Source organism: Salvia splendens, chromosome 6 (assembly GCF_004379255.2).
Source record: "Salvia splendens isolate huo1 chromosome 6, SspV2, whole genome shotgun sequence".
In the NCBI taxonomy this organism is placed as follows: Eukaryota; Viridiplantae; Streptophyta; class Magnoliopsida; order Lamiales; family Lamiaceae; genus Salvia; species Salvia splendens.
The window spans coordinates 33,676,543-33,691,881 of NC_056037.1; the positions used below are offsets into that span (position 1 = coordinate 33,676,543).

The 15,339-nt window shown below is 36.5% G+C and overlaps 1 protein-coding gene and 1 long non-coding RNA gene across 6 annotated transcripts; both read right to left on the reverse strand.

Annotated features, from left to right (window-relative positions):
* Nucleotides 1-232: 232 nt before the first annotated feature.
* On the reverse strand, nt 233-8,733 carry LOC121808386 (regulator of nonsense transcripts UPF3-like). Of its 5 annotated transcripts, XM_042208851.1 has the most exons (14): nt 8,515-8,733; nt 8,273-8,448; nt 6,695-6,801; nt 6,405-6,500; nt 6,237-6,335; nt 6,042-6,121; nt 5,073-5,183; nt 4,647-4,797; nt 3,032-3,105; nt 1,703-2,147; nt 1,432-1,509; nt 1,220-1,353; nt 1,082-1,134; nt 233-890 (listed from the first exon to the last, which is right to left on the reverse strand). In XM_042208851.1, the coding sequence occupies exons 2-13, from the start codon at nt 8,410-8,412 to the stop codon at nt 1,096-1,098; spliced, it is 1,554 nt and encodes a 517-aa protein (XP_042064785.1). In that variant the 5' UTR covers nt 8,413-8,448; nt 8,515-8,733; the 3' UTR covers nt 233-890; nt 1,082-1,095. The 5 variants fall into 5 exon arrangements, with proteins under 5 accessions (XP_042064785.1, XP_042064787.1, XP_042064784.1 ...); XM_042208853.1 differs by having other exon boundaries at nt 1,220-1,341; nt 8,273-8,733; XM_042208850.1 differs by having other exon boundaries at nt 8,273-8,732.
* Nucleotides 8,734-11,693: 2,960 nt separating this feature from the next.
* Nucleotides 11,694-14,722, reverse strand: LOC121807053. The gene is made up of 3 exons (XR_006051737.1): nt 14,629-14,722; nt 13,542-13,629; nt 11,694-11,917 (listed from the first exon to the last, which is right to left on the reverse strand). It is a non-coding gene; the product is annotated as an uncharacterized LOC121807053 (long non-coding RNA).
* Between the last annotated feature and the right edge of the window lie 617 nt (nt 14,723-15,339).

The following is a 15,339-nucleotide window of genomic DNA, read 5'->3' on the forward strand; positions in this document are numbered from 1 at the left end:
AACATAGGGAATAACACTAATGGGATTGTATATCAGAAGAAAATCAGTTTAGATGAAATCCAATATGCTTAAACATTTTATTCAACATCCAGGATAATATTGAGAAAGTAACACAATATTTCATTCTCATTTCAGGGACGACTATATCATATAACTCCCATCATCTCATCTTTAAAATCATCTTTACACTCGGCACGGTCTTGAAGTAGCAAGATATTTGAGAAAAGTGAGATGCCATGAAATGCTCAATCTATTTCTCATTCAAATCAACAAGCAATTGAGCTAAAAGCACACTGTCAAGCTCTGGCAGTCATTCTCAAATCCCGTTTCCTCAAGATACACACACAGATTAGTTGGGCATCATACAACTAAAACCACTTACAACTGGGTTTAAGCAAAAGCTGGTTACAGTAAATCGCGGTACTAACCAGGGTCTATAATCATAAATTTACTGAACCCAGGTAGAAGACTGCTGGACTAAACATATATATAGCAGTAGCAGTATACTGCACTTCAGATTTGTATTTACAGTTCAGCGAACGAAGTCATCATCCCTGATAGAAGTGAATCAATGGCAAGAATTGGAGATGCGTAGCCCTGTCAATTAGTATAAACCTACCAAAGGGACACCGATCAATATGGTGGTGTTATATGCTCGACATATTCACCTTCGCAACTTCTTGCTTTTTCCCTGACCATCTTCAACTTAGGATCATAATTTCTTAATCCACCAAACAGTAAATACACCATCTGTAGCATTCAGGCAAAACTGAAGGCCTCTATGGTCTTCCAAGCAAAACACATCTGTCTCCACATACACTGCATTTGCAGGATATTCTCTCTGCCATCCTGATTTATGCTTCAATATGGCAATTCACAAAAGCATTTCACTGCACAACCAATTTCAAAACCGTGAGTTGTGAAATAAACTGGATGGTGATCTCTGCATGAAACTAGATACAACCTGCACTACCCAACACTAGCTCGTTTAAGGTCTTACTTATTATGTAATCTGGAACAGGTACTAGAAGAGACGAGAATCAAAATCAATGGGAAATGCAGTCATTAAGAACAAACTCACCATATGCAACCAAACTAGGTAGCTGAACTGGACTTTTGGACCCACACTTGTTTCTGTCATTTTATGGAAACATGTATAAGCATGCCATACAACTGAATTATGAGTTTGAAAGTTGTTCAAGTGTAGCAATTTACAAACCTCTTGAGAAGCATAGCCAGAAGAACCTCCCCTTTTTGAAGATTTCCCCTCTACAGCAGAAGAGCCATCTGCTTCCTTCACATTGTAAGTTGAGCCACGTCGAACCCCTTGCCTATAAGACCCTACAGTATTTCCTAAACCATCAGTGTACAACTTACAAATGCAACAGATTATATATCCACTTATTGCCCCAATTTTTAAACTCAACTCACCATTGTCAGATGAGTAACGCCTACCACGACCACCACCACGTGTGACCAGTATATCTTGTTTTGATTCTACATGAGTTCCTGAAGGCATAAACAATTGTATAATATACACCTTATATTAGATAAAATTGAGAGCAAGTACCTTACCAAATTACGCCACCTAAAGAAAATCTTAAATTATTAAGTCTTAGTGGTGTGATAATGTGATGTCAGCAAAGATAATAATCACTTGAACAAATGTACAATCGATCCAATAATTCAGCTTATTATATACCTTCAGCAGAATCCCCTGCTTCAGATATCTGTGAAGCAGACAAGGATAATGAGTCATCACTAGAATGCAATCCATCCGAACGTCGAAGTGGAGTCCAAACACCACGATCAGGTCTATCCTTGTTCCTTGCCCGCCTTTCCTGCTTCTCTGTGGGGCCGGCATGCAAATCATTGGAGACTAACTTATCCTCAGGAACCCCATTTGTATCCTTCGGAAGTGATTGCAGACTTGGGGGTCGAGGAGGTTTCTTGTCTCTTTCCTGATTAGGAGACTGGATAAGCAGTTCTGATTGTGATCCCAAAGACGGTTGATTTTGACGAGTATCCTTGCTGAGAAGAATGCTCCTGATTATCTTTCCACTAGCTTCGCGCTGCTGATTATGTTTTTGGGCAGCAGCTTTGTCAGGAGAGACTGTATTCTGTTGCAGTAACGGACCGCCAGAAACCTACAGAAGACATACATGATTGCATGTGAAATCATTGTTTTTCATCCATTATTATCTCAGATATGCTAAGGCCAGAACATGATATCCAAGATGTACGCTCACCTCCAGAAGACAAAAAAGTAACATTTGATTCTCTTATAGTGGTAATGGTAAACATGATTGATGGTGTATTCATATTAATGTGCTTTATAAACAGAAACCAACCAATCATGAGTCATCAGAACAAGAAAATCATCTACTTTATGCATAAAAGAGTTTTTATAAAAACAGCAACATGATGATGACACAGAAGTTTCATTTGATTAATTTGGATGAACTCCAAGAGAGGAGCTAATAGCAAGGCACTTGACATGATACAATTATCCCAGTACTAATGGAAGTGGATACTAATAGAGCCTTAGATCCTAGATTTTATACCTACAAACAATAGAATGATCAGAATAAGTCCATCCATTAATGTTGTCACAATTCACATTAGCAAAATAAGGCACAAACAAGATATAGTAAAGAACTCAGCAGAGATCATAAGAAATTAAGCCAAAGGCAATTAATCCAATTTAAATAGCAGGTTCATATTCTCCCCTGTGATGGGGTTATATCAGAACTCAGTGAAATTAAATTATTAATCACTGGGACCAGTTTGAAACAAAAAGTATTTAAAATTCCATGTATCAAGAATATGGTACATAGTGAGGTTGAGGAAATCAAAACTGTTGGTACTCATTATGGACACATGGTCGAAAGGGGAAACCTTTCACATTCAAACCTTCCAATTATGTCCCATGCGAGAACTACTATGCTGCACATGCAGTCCAAGGAAAATTTATTTCCTCTTCCTAGGTACTCTAGTCACAAACCATAATACAAAACCAAAGAAGACTTACATTAGGAATTTCCTTTTCTTTTCCTTTTAGAAGTAGGATTTTTTTCTTCCCGAGACCAGTGGGTCCTGTACCTCCTAAAAGAAATCAAATAGTATAGCATAAAGGAACTGCAAGAGGTGGTGATAAACACAAAAGGATAGAAAAGAAGTTAAATGTGGAAAGAGATCATCTTTCTTATAGTCTGAAAGATTCAGTAACTTGAACTACTATGCAGATCAACTTTCACCACACACAAGAACATTACAAACAATCAAACCCACCAACCAAGTAGAGACAGTTAGAAAAATAAGAAAAACATTAAAAATATGTGCCAATGAAAAAGTAGAATTCAAACAGCTATTATTTTGACACATTCGAGTAACTAAAATGATATCAAACAGGTGTTAAAATGAATTTAAGCAAATTAACATTCATGATCCACTACAACACACAAAATACCAAAGAGGAACTGTTTCCTACTCGAGATCATAGACAACCTACAGCCTTCATGATCCATCAAAGTTAGGCTGCTCGAAGAGAAAGAGTTAGTCAATACCTCTAAATATACCAGAGAAAAGCATTGGATACTGACATTTAGAATTGGTTCATTATCTGCGCATACGATCGGTATCCAGTTGTAGTTCAATACTCAATGCTAGCCAATTGACTTTCCATAATAACCATGATAGACTCAATTATTACGATCAGAGGAATCAAACCATGCCTCATGATCCACTATAACACACAAAAGATCAAAGAGGAACCGTTTCCTACTCGAGATCCTAGACAACCTATAGCCTTCATGATCCATCAAAGTTAGGATGCTCGAAGAGGAAGAGTTAGTCAATACTTCTAAATATACCAGAGAAAAGCATTGGATAATGTAACATTTAGAATTGGTTCATTATCTGCACATACGATCGGTATCAGCTGTAGTTCAATACTCAATGCTAGCCAATTGACTTTCCATAATAACCATGATAGACTCAATTATTACAATCAGAGGAATCAAACCATGCCGGGGTGTACCATTAAAAAGTACTCCCTCCGTCCCACCACAAGTGATCATCTTTCCATTTTGGGTTGTCCCACCATAAGTGATCAATTTCCTTTTTTAACAAAAGACTAAACTTTAACTCTCTCTTACTTTATTCCATCTCTCTTACTTTATTCTCTCTTTCTTACTTTATTCTCTCTTTCTTACTCTATTCTCTCTTTATCTCTCTTACTCTTTCCTCTCTCATAATTTATTCTCTCCACTTTAACTCAACATATATCATTTTCTTAAATCCCGTGCCCAAAACAAATCCATCACTTGTGGTGGGACGGAGGGACTAAGTATTTCCATTTGAACTACAGCCTCCTCCAGAAATAAGTTACATATACTGTAGACGTCTATATCTTTCTCACATGCATATAAAGAGATCCCCATGTAAAAGACAACTTACACCCTCACTAGAATGAAATGTAATAAAACAAGAGAATAGCTCACATGTCAGATAGATAAAGTGAAATCTCCCACTAGGGTAAGCAACATAAATTTCAAAACCAAAATGACATTGGATAATCTAGCGCAAAAGCAGAGGATACTATCTATCATTAATGAAATTTCTAAGGCAAGCAATAAGAAACATACCATTTCCCCCTTCTAATGCTTCATTTCGTGCTATAGATGCTGAAGTGATAGATTTGTCATTCAACTGTTGATCATCTAGTTTACGGACCAATGAATAAGATGATTTATCTTTGTTGCCCATAATCTTGGAACTGTCCCTTAATACATACTGCTAACAATATAAAGGAGTGAGACGATAGTGCTAAAACATCAATCCAGTAAAACATCAAGAACAGGGTTACTGATCTGATGCTATACTGAGAGCAGAAGTAACATGTCAAGAGAGTTAGAAGAGTCCAAAAAACTGATCAACAAGCACTGATGTCCATTATAAAAATTCATCAGTGCAAGGGGGAGTTACAACCATCCATAATCTCTGTTAATGGGTGTGAAAACTCAACACTGCAGTCAATAGCAGTCTAAAGCACAACTAAGAAATCCATTTACCATAGTAGTAGATGCCCTCTTCTCAGAGCCTCTTTTCGAAGAACCAGAGACTTGACTCCTAGATGACATTCCACCGCCTCTTCTAGCTGGCTTTCCATTCATCGCAGTCCTCTATCAAATTGTAAGAGAAATCAGGCATACATATAAATTATACCCAGAAAAGTAATACTACAAGGAGTGGTGACAGAAACAAGTTAATGGACATACAACCAGCAATAAAAATTTAAACATAACTGATAAAATTGAGATCTTAATTCAGTAAAATGCTGCTGGTGAGAGATATAAGTGATTCAGTGGAACTATTATAATATAACAAAGCTATCACAATCTAGCTTCTCATTTAATTCAAAAAATGTAGCAATTTAAAGAATGATAATAAAAAGAAAGCAAATGGTATTTAAAATAGAAATAGGCATGTATGGTAATATTCAAATTAACCAACTTATGTCTCTCAACTTTAAAGCATTTTGATTTGACCACCAAACCCTTCGACAAAAGGCAATATGAGTCCAAGCCAATTAACATAGCATAAGACCTCCAAATCGTAACAACCTACTCGTCACTGTTGCTGTGACATCAAAATCACAATGAACAAAACTTATTATGGTAGGAACTGTTCTTCAGGATAACTTTTGCCTAGGTAACTTTCATTTTCTGCCGGTCAGAACATTCACTGATGCTTCTTCCATCCTCTAAAGACAGACTAACGTGATAGTAAGAGCGGGAATTAACAATAGCCAAACAAATTCACAAGCAAGAGTGGACAAAGGTCTATTCACACTCCAGAAACTTATTTTTCTTGCACACTGCAAACGAAGTATGTGACAGCCTTGATTGAGGAAATGATAACAAGATTACTGAAGCACGTGGCAAAGAATTCATTTACTTAGAACCAATCTATCTACTTCACTATATCTCACGTGGAAAAGGAAATGTCGTCAATCACAAGCAAAAAGTGATGAGACCTACCCGACCTCCACCCTTTGCAGCTCTTTTCTGACGAACAAAGTCCATTAACGGGGTGACTATAGGAGCATCCTTTGGAACACCTAAAAAAATGCTAAACGAATCACACAGAAGAATATAAATATTACCAGCTCATTTTTTTATCATATATGAGCTTGTTACGTTCAACACATGAAATAACATTTAATTAATTCTGACCAGCTCGTTCTGCTTCCTTCCTCTCCAACTGTATCTCTGCACTGGGAAGATTCTCAACAGGCTTTGCAAGAAACTCAAGGAACTCCAAGTATTCAGGATCTACACAAAGTCAACAATTTAACAAAAGTTGGCAAGCATTGATTAACATGCAATGAGCAGACATATTACCTTTCAATATAGTCCCTTCACGGCCATCCTTCTTAGACCACTGTTTCGGTACGCGTTGTGAAGGAGCATACTCAACAATTGTTCTAAACTGTGTACCTAGGGAAGATAAAAGGTCACCCGGTCAGAAGAAAATTTATGTAGTTTCTCATAGTGAAGAGAACATAATAAATAGAGTCTTGAACATTACACAAACCAGAAATTGAAGAGACCAAGCATAAGAAGTGAACCTAGGAAAAGCCTAGATAATAAAAAACCGATCACCTTCTATAAATTAATGTTCTAAACATTACCTTTCTCATTGACAAAGACATGGCCCTTAAAAACCTCGGCAAACTCAATCACATCATCTGACTTGTTAAAGTCAATGTAAGCTCTAGCGTATTTTAGATGCTTTGTGCTGCAGAGAGAAATGTAAACATTCAGAATAATGCTCTGTGGGGACATCTTAGCTCATGAAAACTAGGACTAAAACCAGCTTACATATCTAACAATTTTCTTTATATACCAATGCCAGTCAGGTCAGTAAAGAGACAAACATAAATCACAAGAAAAAGATTTTTCAAGCCTAAGACCCCTGATCCCTCCACTTCCAAATAGCACGTGAATCACAAGCACCCAATAAGTGATGACTTTTAGATTGCCAGCAGTCTCACAGAACCCCAAGTCCTAAGAAACCGTCAGTTGCAGCCATATTCAACAGTGAACAAGTCAGACAACTAACTTCCCATAAGCAGTAGAAGCATACACCAAGTAGCACTAAATTCCAAAAATATAAATGAACATCAAAAGCTATATAGCAATTTGTCATCAACACACAACACCCCAAAAAAAAGAAAAACACAGTTATTTGACACAGCTGCAGAACAAATTATTCCATAACTCTCCACATTAGTATTTTAGATCACCAATATCTTTACTTAGTCAACAACAATTCTTCTGATACCTTTAGTTCAGAGCATTTAAAGAACATAGTATATGTTAAATAGAGCCAAAACAGACAAAAAAACAGATTAAGCTTGATTCAAAGAATCCTAAATGGTCCAAGAACCAAACAGTAATAGCTGCAGATGCAGCTATATTGTTTGAGAATTCAACCTATAAAACAAAGCCACATGCCACAAACACAAAGGATACTTAATCCTCATATAGCACATAGACAAGCTAATCTAGATATTTTCAAGGTTTCCATGTCATTTTAACACCATTATATTTTTACATTTAAACTTGATAACAAACATAAACCTTACAGAAAATACTTTAGTACCCCAAGACACAAAAAAAAAAAAAAACTTTTGGAATAACCTACAGATAATCAATTAGGAAAACGTGTTTAACCAACACAAAACAACATGATGCTATTATCAACACTATCTAATTTTAGCACTGACAGCCCTAACCACCAAAACTGAAAAGTAAAACAGATATCTGAATGTTATATTAGGGAAAAAAACACAAAATTTCCATTTAGCACCAGATAAAATATTAATGCCTTACAACTTTTCTAGGATACTAAGGTTCTATAAACATGAATAGCTAATCGATCTTCTTAACTGGCCACTTTCTCAATAACCAAACAAAGCTTTGCATTGCAGACTGACACTAGACACTTTCTCAATATACGATAGATACCTAAAACTCCAATTTCTAAAGTTCCTAAACCTAACCCAGAAAGTTTGCAGGTATCACACACCCAGTCGAATTCCCAACCTCATTCCTTCTTAACTAAGTAGCGAATATCAAACAGCCTCCCTCCACACAAAAATGTCCGTACACATCTAACAAGGCCTAAACACATTACTAATCAAAACCAAGCAAAGGCAAGTCCATTTAACGTGTTCCCGTGAGCATACAGGGAAGTAAAACCTTACCTGGATTTTCCAGGTCGAAAAGCAAGCCAATGGTAGCGGCCGGAGAAGCGAGAATCAATTTGGTCGACAAGGTTTGACTGAGTAATCGTCGGCGGCAAGTGCCGCAGCACCACCTTCGTTCGATCCAATGGGCCCTTCATGCGCGACAAAACCCTAACACCGATTCTAGATTAAACCTAAAAAATAAAATAGGCGATTAACTCGATTCCCGTGAGGATAAGCCTTGAAAGCCCTAAAATTACATCTCAACGCGGTTTTCAGCAGCGATCGATTATGTTTCTCCCCCTGAGCCCTAATTGTGAAATTTGGATTTCCGAATTGCCATGCAGGAGAGAGAGCGCAAAGACGGAAGTTAGAGAGAGAAGAAGAAACCTGGGAGAGGAGTTGAGGGAAGAGGATTTTGTGCGTGCGTGTGTATGTAGTAATAATGCTAGATTAACCCAATTCAATCCAGCCCAATTGACTTAACGCTTCTGCTATTTTCTTTTTGATAGTTAAAATTTACTCTTTTAATTGCAATTTTCATAGTATAATCTTATCAATTATGGAAATATATAGTCGGTATATCCGATAAAAGTAGTTTGTGATAGCTAACCATCAATAACTAGCATTTGGTTAGGAAGGTACCGTTTCTGCATGGCCTGAGCATTGGAGATTGTTAATAATAATGACACGTATGTCGATGAAAAGGAGTTCGTTATTCATCGTGATGGTAAATAGTACTCCAAGAATCAAGTAAATCCTCATTCAATTAGCCTGGAATGGATCGACTCTTCAAGTATACTTTTCTTGCATTTTGGTGCTATTTCTTCTCAAACAAAAACGATGTAAGAGCGCATTTGTTGTTAGTGTCTACTTTACTTGATTAAGAAACCCATTTTTCTCAAGGTATCGCAGTATATCACGTGTTGAAAGTTTATATATATAGGAGTACAACTCCTTTTTGGTCCAAAACATATGCTCAAATTACGAATTTTGTCCGTTACATTCATTTTCAGGTTTTCGGGTCCATAACATACAAAAATCGCTCTCGGTTAGATCCTTTTTGGATGGCTCCGTTAAAATAGGCAAGTCAACCGTTACTTAGCAAAAGTTTGACTAAAAGCAAAACACTAGATTATTAGTGACTAAATAATTTGCTAATTATTTTCTTCAAAAATACCAATTACTTCTCTATCGCCCTCGCTATGCTCTCCGCCGCCGCCGCCCCTCCCTCCCCCCTCAGATCCCCGCTCCTCGCCTCCGCCTTCACGAACGCCAGGCAGTTCCCGAAGTACTCCGAGGGAAGCGCCGGCCGCAACCTCCCCCGGCAGTCCGCCCCGAAGCAGAAGTACTCCGCCTCGTCTGCTGGGGGTGGCGCCGCCGCGAGGCAGCTCCACATGAAGGCGCAGGAGGCGGCGAACGTCGTCGGACGGAGATCCGGGCGACGGCCCTGCACGTGGCTTTTCAGGCGGCGGATGTCGTCGGCTGTGAGGATGAAAGTTGCGCGGTGTTTATTTAGGGGGAAAGTGACCGGCGGCAACTCGACTGCGCGTGATTGGTTCATCAAGTTCCAGTAGTGTGAATTGAGGCCGCTGGATCGGCCACGGCGGATCTGTCGAATGACGGAAGCAGCAAGTTGTTCTCGAATTGGGCAGAGTTTTTATTGACGGCGGCCCATGCTTTGATGAATTGGACGACAGAGCTGGCGTCGGCGATGGCGTGGTGGTTGGTGAAGCCTATGCAAATGCCTTGATCGGGGAAAAGTGTGATTTGAAGAGATAGAAGGGAGAAAACGACGTCGTCGAAGGAATTCAACGGCGGCGGGGAAAAGTGTGATTGGTTCATCAAGGTATATTCATTGCCTTAGTGATATACTTAGATGCAGTTCCTCGAAAGCTTCTAAGATGCTAAACCCAATGATCAGTAGAATTACACGATTCGAGTATTCCTACTTCTCGTAGTTTCTCCTTTGATAATAAGTACTACCGTCCGTAGGAGAAGTAAGTTGCTCAATCCTTAGCGCGTAATCCAGATCCATGCAACTCAGAGCAATCAAAATATAATCATTGCAATCCTTAAAATTTGACCCATTCAACACTAACATATTGTTCGTGTTGGAAGAAACCGCAGAAGCAAACATCATAAATGAACAGAGAACAAAACCGAAATAATTGTCATGCTCACATAATAAAATTCAAATAAGAAGGTAACATCTCGAGGTACCGGCACAACATCCATATCAAGTCTTTTGACAGTGATATGAATTTGTAATTGATAACCTCATCGTAGTGATCAAACATTGACAATAAGATCGGTCAAGTAGTGTCCACGTTTTGGCATCACACTACTCACATGAACACTGAATAATTATCACGTATTTATCACCACATGTATGTATGTATGTATGTATTCCGTGCCAAACATTAATCTTCCTTTTGGCCGACTAACATCCGCATTAAAATACACACACACGTACCGTCCTAACATTCGCAATAAAGAAGTCTAGACAAGATAGGTTACTTTTGTAACGTCTAGCTTCGACTAATCTACGTTGAACATTAGTAAAACATTACGAGGTTCCGAGCACAACATCCACATCAAGTCTTTTGACAGTAATATGAACTTGTAAATGGCAACATCCTTACAGTGGTTAAACACTGACAATAAGATCCTGTTAAGTAGCATCCACCTTTTAGCATCACACTACTCACAAGAAAACCGAATAATTCTCACGTATTTATTTCCACAAGTATATGTGTATTTCTTGCCAAATATTAATCTTCCTTTTGGCCGGCTAATATACGCATTAAAATATACACTCATTAGTAGAAAATAAGGAACATGAGATGTACCCAAAAATTTGGATTTAAAACTTTAATTAAATTCTATAAAGAATTCTTAATTCCCAATTAATTAGCCAATTAATTGAGACTTTATGTGAATTAATTATCATTAAAATTCCTTAATGTGCATTACACACCGTAAATTGAGACATTAATTCACTTCAACATAACGTACGCATAAATATGAAAATAAGAGATTTCTTCTAATTTAGACTAGAACCAAAAATCTCAATTATTATGACATACAAACTCAATAGTCAATACAGTACATGTGCATATTATGTCTATTAATTCCATTCCATATAGAATTGCCACAAATTGCAACTCAATTCATCCATCAAAATTCCTTTTGATAAAAACAGAATCGTGAGGACACAATACAAATAATAATTGAGAAAACAATTCATCATCAACCCAATCTGGACCAGTGCACTGTTGGGGAATATTTTGGTTAAATAGAATTAGGAAATCCTATTAGAATGACTTGGATAACTCAGAATCGTGTAGAACACTTTCAGATCAAGTATTTTGTGTAACACCCCCTATACGATCGGCGAACGGTCGAATAGGAAATGTCACAATTACGGTGCCATAAATTATGGTCAATTAAAAACCAAACTTAATTCATTAAACTATTAGCAAAAGTTCCAACACTATTTACAAACACAACGTAAGCTATTACAAATATTCAAATACTATACATGCCACATCTAACAGAAATGGACACAAACGCCGCAAGCAGTGACCAGTGACCCACCGAGGATGTAGTGCTGGCGAAGAAACGAAAGAAATATTCAAAGGAATCCCCGATCCAATTAACCTGTAGCACACTCAACACTTCAGCCACAATTCTCTAACAATCAATAATCATACAACTTAAAATTTTTTAAATTCTTATTATTTTGTTTCAATCATCACTACATCTATCATATCATTATTGTCTTATTAATTTCTAACGTAAATTGGACAGCAACTGCCCTATAACCGACACGTGCCCAGAATCCAACAGGAGACAATATTAATCCCAAAACATATCAACAATCATCAGTATTCATATGAAATGTCAAGTATTCCACATGATATCCACACATCAACACAGACATATCACAGATGTCATCACACGTATCAACATACCTGTACCAGTAGTCAAATCTTCGTCCACGACTTCAAATTTCCAAACTATGTCATCAGAACGGTATAATAATACAAAACTTCACATATGTCATAAATTATGTCTGCAAGTCTCAGATTTTCAATATTTATATCAAAACTCTCAACAGAACCATGTGACATAATCCATTTTCGCGTATAAGATATTATCATATCAAATTATAACAGATGTTTCACATAATCGCATATTATAACTCATATATTGTCATGCACATATTGTCACATATATTATCACGAATATTTTGATCGACATTACACATAATTTCACACATGGCCCCTTAATGTGCTTAGTGACAGACTAGGGTACGCGAACCAGATCAGAATCAGAATCAGAATCAGATACAGACGCGGATTTTGTCCTCGAGAGGACTCCGCACAGACCACCCAATTAGGGTGCAGACAGATAATCATACCACCCATTTCGGATGCAGACAGATAATCCCGGGAACACCACCCATAGGGTGCAGATCAGACAGATCAGATAACAGACGATCCTCGCTTCGGTTATCCAGAAGACGAGAGATCACAGATGATGCAGCGCTGCTGTCCTATGGCATGCCAATTGTACCCACATAATACACTCAAGCACGAGGCGTAAACACCATCAAATCTACTCATTTTCATCTCAATACATATTCTAAACTATTTCTAATATAACACATCAACAACTTATTTTCACACCATATCATATCGAATTTATAAATTAAATTCCGACATTCTCAAAACCATACCAGATTTCCAACAACACAGACAGATCATACCTCATCACAGATAGATAGATAGATCAAGAATCATCACATTTAATCATATTTGTATACATCTCATCATCATATATCATTTATCATATCCTCTTTAATGCTCATTTCCACATTACCTACAGTTACAACCATATTCTTCCCTTTTCACATCTCAATGCCAACTCATTCAATAATTCATCATATTCTCATGTTTTACTTCATAAGTCTTTTATCACATAAATTACTCATAATCTACTAAGATAATAATATATCAACACAGACAGACAAATCAGACCTCATCACAGATAGATAGATCAGACATCATTACATTTAATCACATTTATTTCCATCTCCACAACGTATACTCTTTTCACATATTTCATTATCAAATCAATCAACAATCCATCATATTCTTATATTTTACTTCATGAATATTTAATCACATAATTAATCATAAATTATGTAGACAATAAGTCACGTAATAATCACGGAAAAACACGTAAGAGAATTAGGTCATTTAAGTGTTGAGCATGCTACCTGGATGACGTTATTTCCAAACCTTTCCATTCGACATTTCTTCTTTCGCCGATCCTTTTTTCCTTTCATTTGCTACATTTGGGTGTAGCTACCTCATAGAATTATAACACAAATTAATTTATTGAGAAATAATATTACTATAAGCTAAATTCTCCCCTTTATTCTCATCTAATATCCTAGATGAAAGTAATTCCATGATCTACCAATTTACTTTTAATATATCCACTACATTGGACTGTTTTCTCGTTAATGTTATGTAATCATTTAAAAGGCTTTAGAGGCGCAACCTAGTATTTTCAAATACCCTTGTAAGTCTAGTTTACAAAGCAACAAGATTCACTCGAAAATTCCTAATAATTCGAGAGATATTCTCCTTTCACCACAGACTACCAAAATCGAGCAATTTCTGGCAATAGTTTCTACACAATTTTTATAAATAGTATTTGTACTATTTAATCAGAGAACAACTAAACAACTTATAGTTAATTTAGAAAGTATGCAATCAAGTTTTCATCGATCTTAAATTCCCTGAATATTTCGGATAACACATACCAAAACATGACAAAGTACCAGAATTTTGACAGTTCGTAGCTGTGTTGTTATAACAATTTATACATATAGTAAACAAACTCCTAAATTCTCCATAAATTTCAGAGATCATCTAGTCTCATCATAGTTATTATATAAATTGTTAAACCAAAGTTTCCACTATTCTACTCATGCCAAACAATTTGGAACAGGTCACTGAAAAACAGGGGATTAAACCTTGTTGAACAAATTATATTTCAGTTCATGTTAACTCAACTCTTAAATCATTTATTTCATCTATCATGAACATCTAACCACCAACCCATAAACCCTAAGGTATATTTTCAGTCTCAACATCAAGTTCATACCATGGCAATTCTACTTTGAAATTACCCATCAAAACGTGGCATACGACGTCCATACACTACGTATTCAACAATTAATCGAACATAAATCCATGTATCCATCAACATCTATGGAGCTCGAAATTTTCAGATTTTTAACCTCAATATGAATTGAATTTCATGTTATAAAAATAGTATAGGAAGAAAGACCTTACTTGATTTCATAACGTTTACACGATTAAATCGACGGTTCGACAGAAAATCGGGGTGAGACTTATTTGAGAACCTCACGATTTTTCCTCTCCCATGGTGGACGGTTTTTCTTAGAAAAATGGGAGGAAGAAGATAGTTTTGGTATTTAATTTAGTCTTCATCAATTATTGCAATGTATGGAAATAGTTTTGTCATTTGGCACCTTTTTATTAAGCCACATGTTATACAATTTCTCTAGAATTCTCTTTATGTTTCACACTTTAAAAAATGAATTCTCATGCCTAATATACTTTAAAAAAACGTCACTTTTTATATAGGACATTAGATTAGTTTAATTAATTTAGAAAGACCATTATGCTCTTCTATCGCGTTTCCTATACGGGCACCGATTTAATTCTAATTTCTTGCTCAATCGTACTCACATTACACTTATTTAAGACTTATATTTCAGTACTCCATGATTTATTGAATTATCAAAATTTATTTTGTTATTTATTTTGAATTATTCGCTGAAAACCCTAATTTCGGCGATTTACAGCACCAGAAATTCACTTTTCCGTCTAAGGTGGATTTTGGGGCATTACATTTTGAGTGTATCAAAATCAATGATCGGATAATACTAAGTTCTTAGATTGTGTTACTGATTTCTGTCATCTATTTAATCATAACAAAACATTTAATTAACTGTTTTAAACTGCCAAAGCAGTTGCTAC

Excerpts from the sequence above, each read along its gene's own strand:
- LOC121808386 (XM_042208851.1), bottom strand. The coding sequence starts at position 8,412 with ATGAAGGGCCCATTGGATCGAACGAAGGTGGTGCTGCGGCACTTGCCG. Across the intron at positions 6,501-6,694 it reads TGTCTTTGTCAATGAGAAAG|GTACACAGTTTAGAACAATT; the intron begins GTAATGTTTAGA and ends TATCTTCCCTAG. Across the intron at positions 6,122-6,236 it reads GAAGGAAGCAGAACGAGCTG|GTGTTCCAAAGGATGCTCCT; the intron begins GTCAGAATTAAT and ends GCATTTTTTTAG.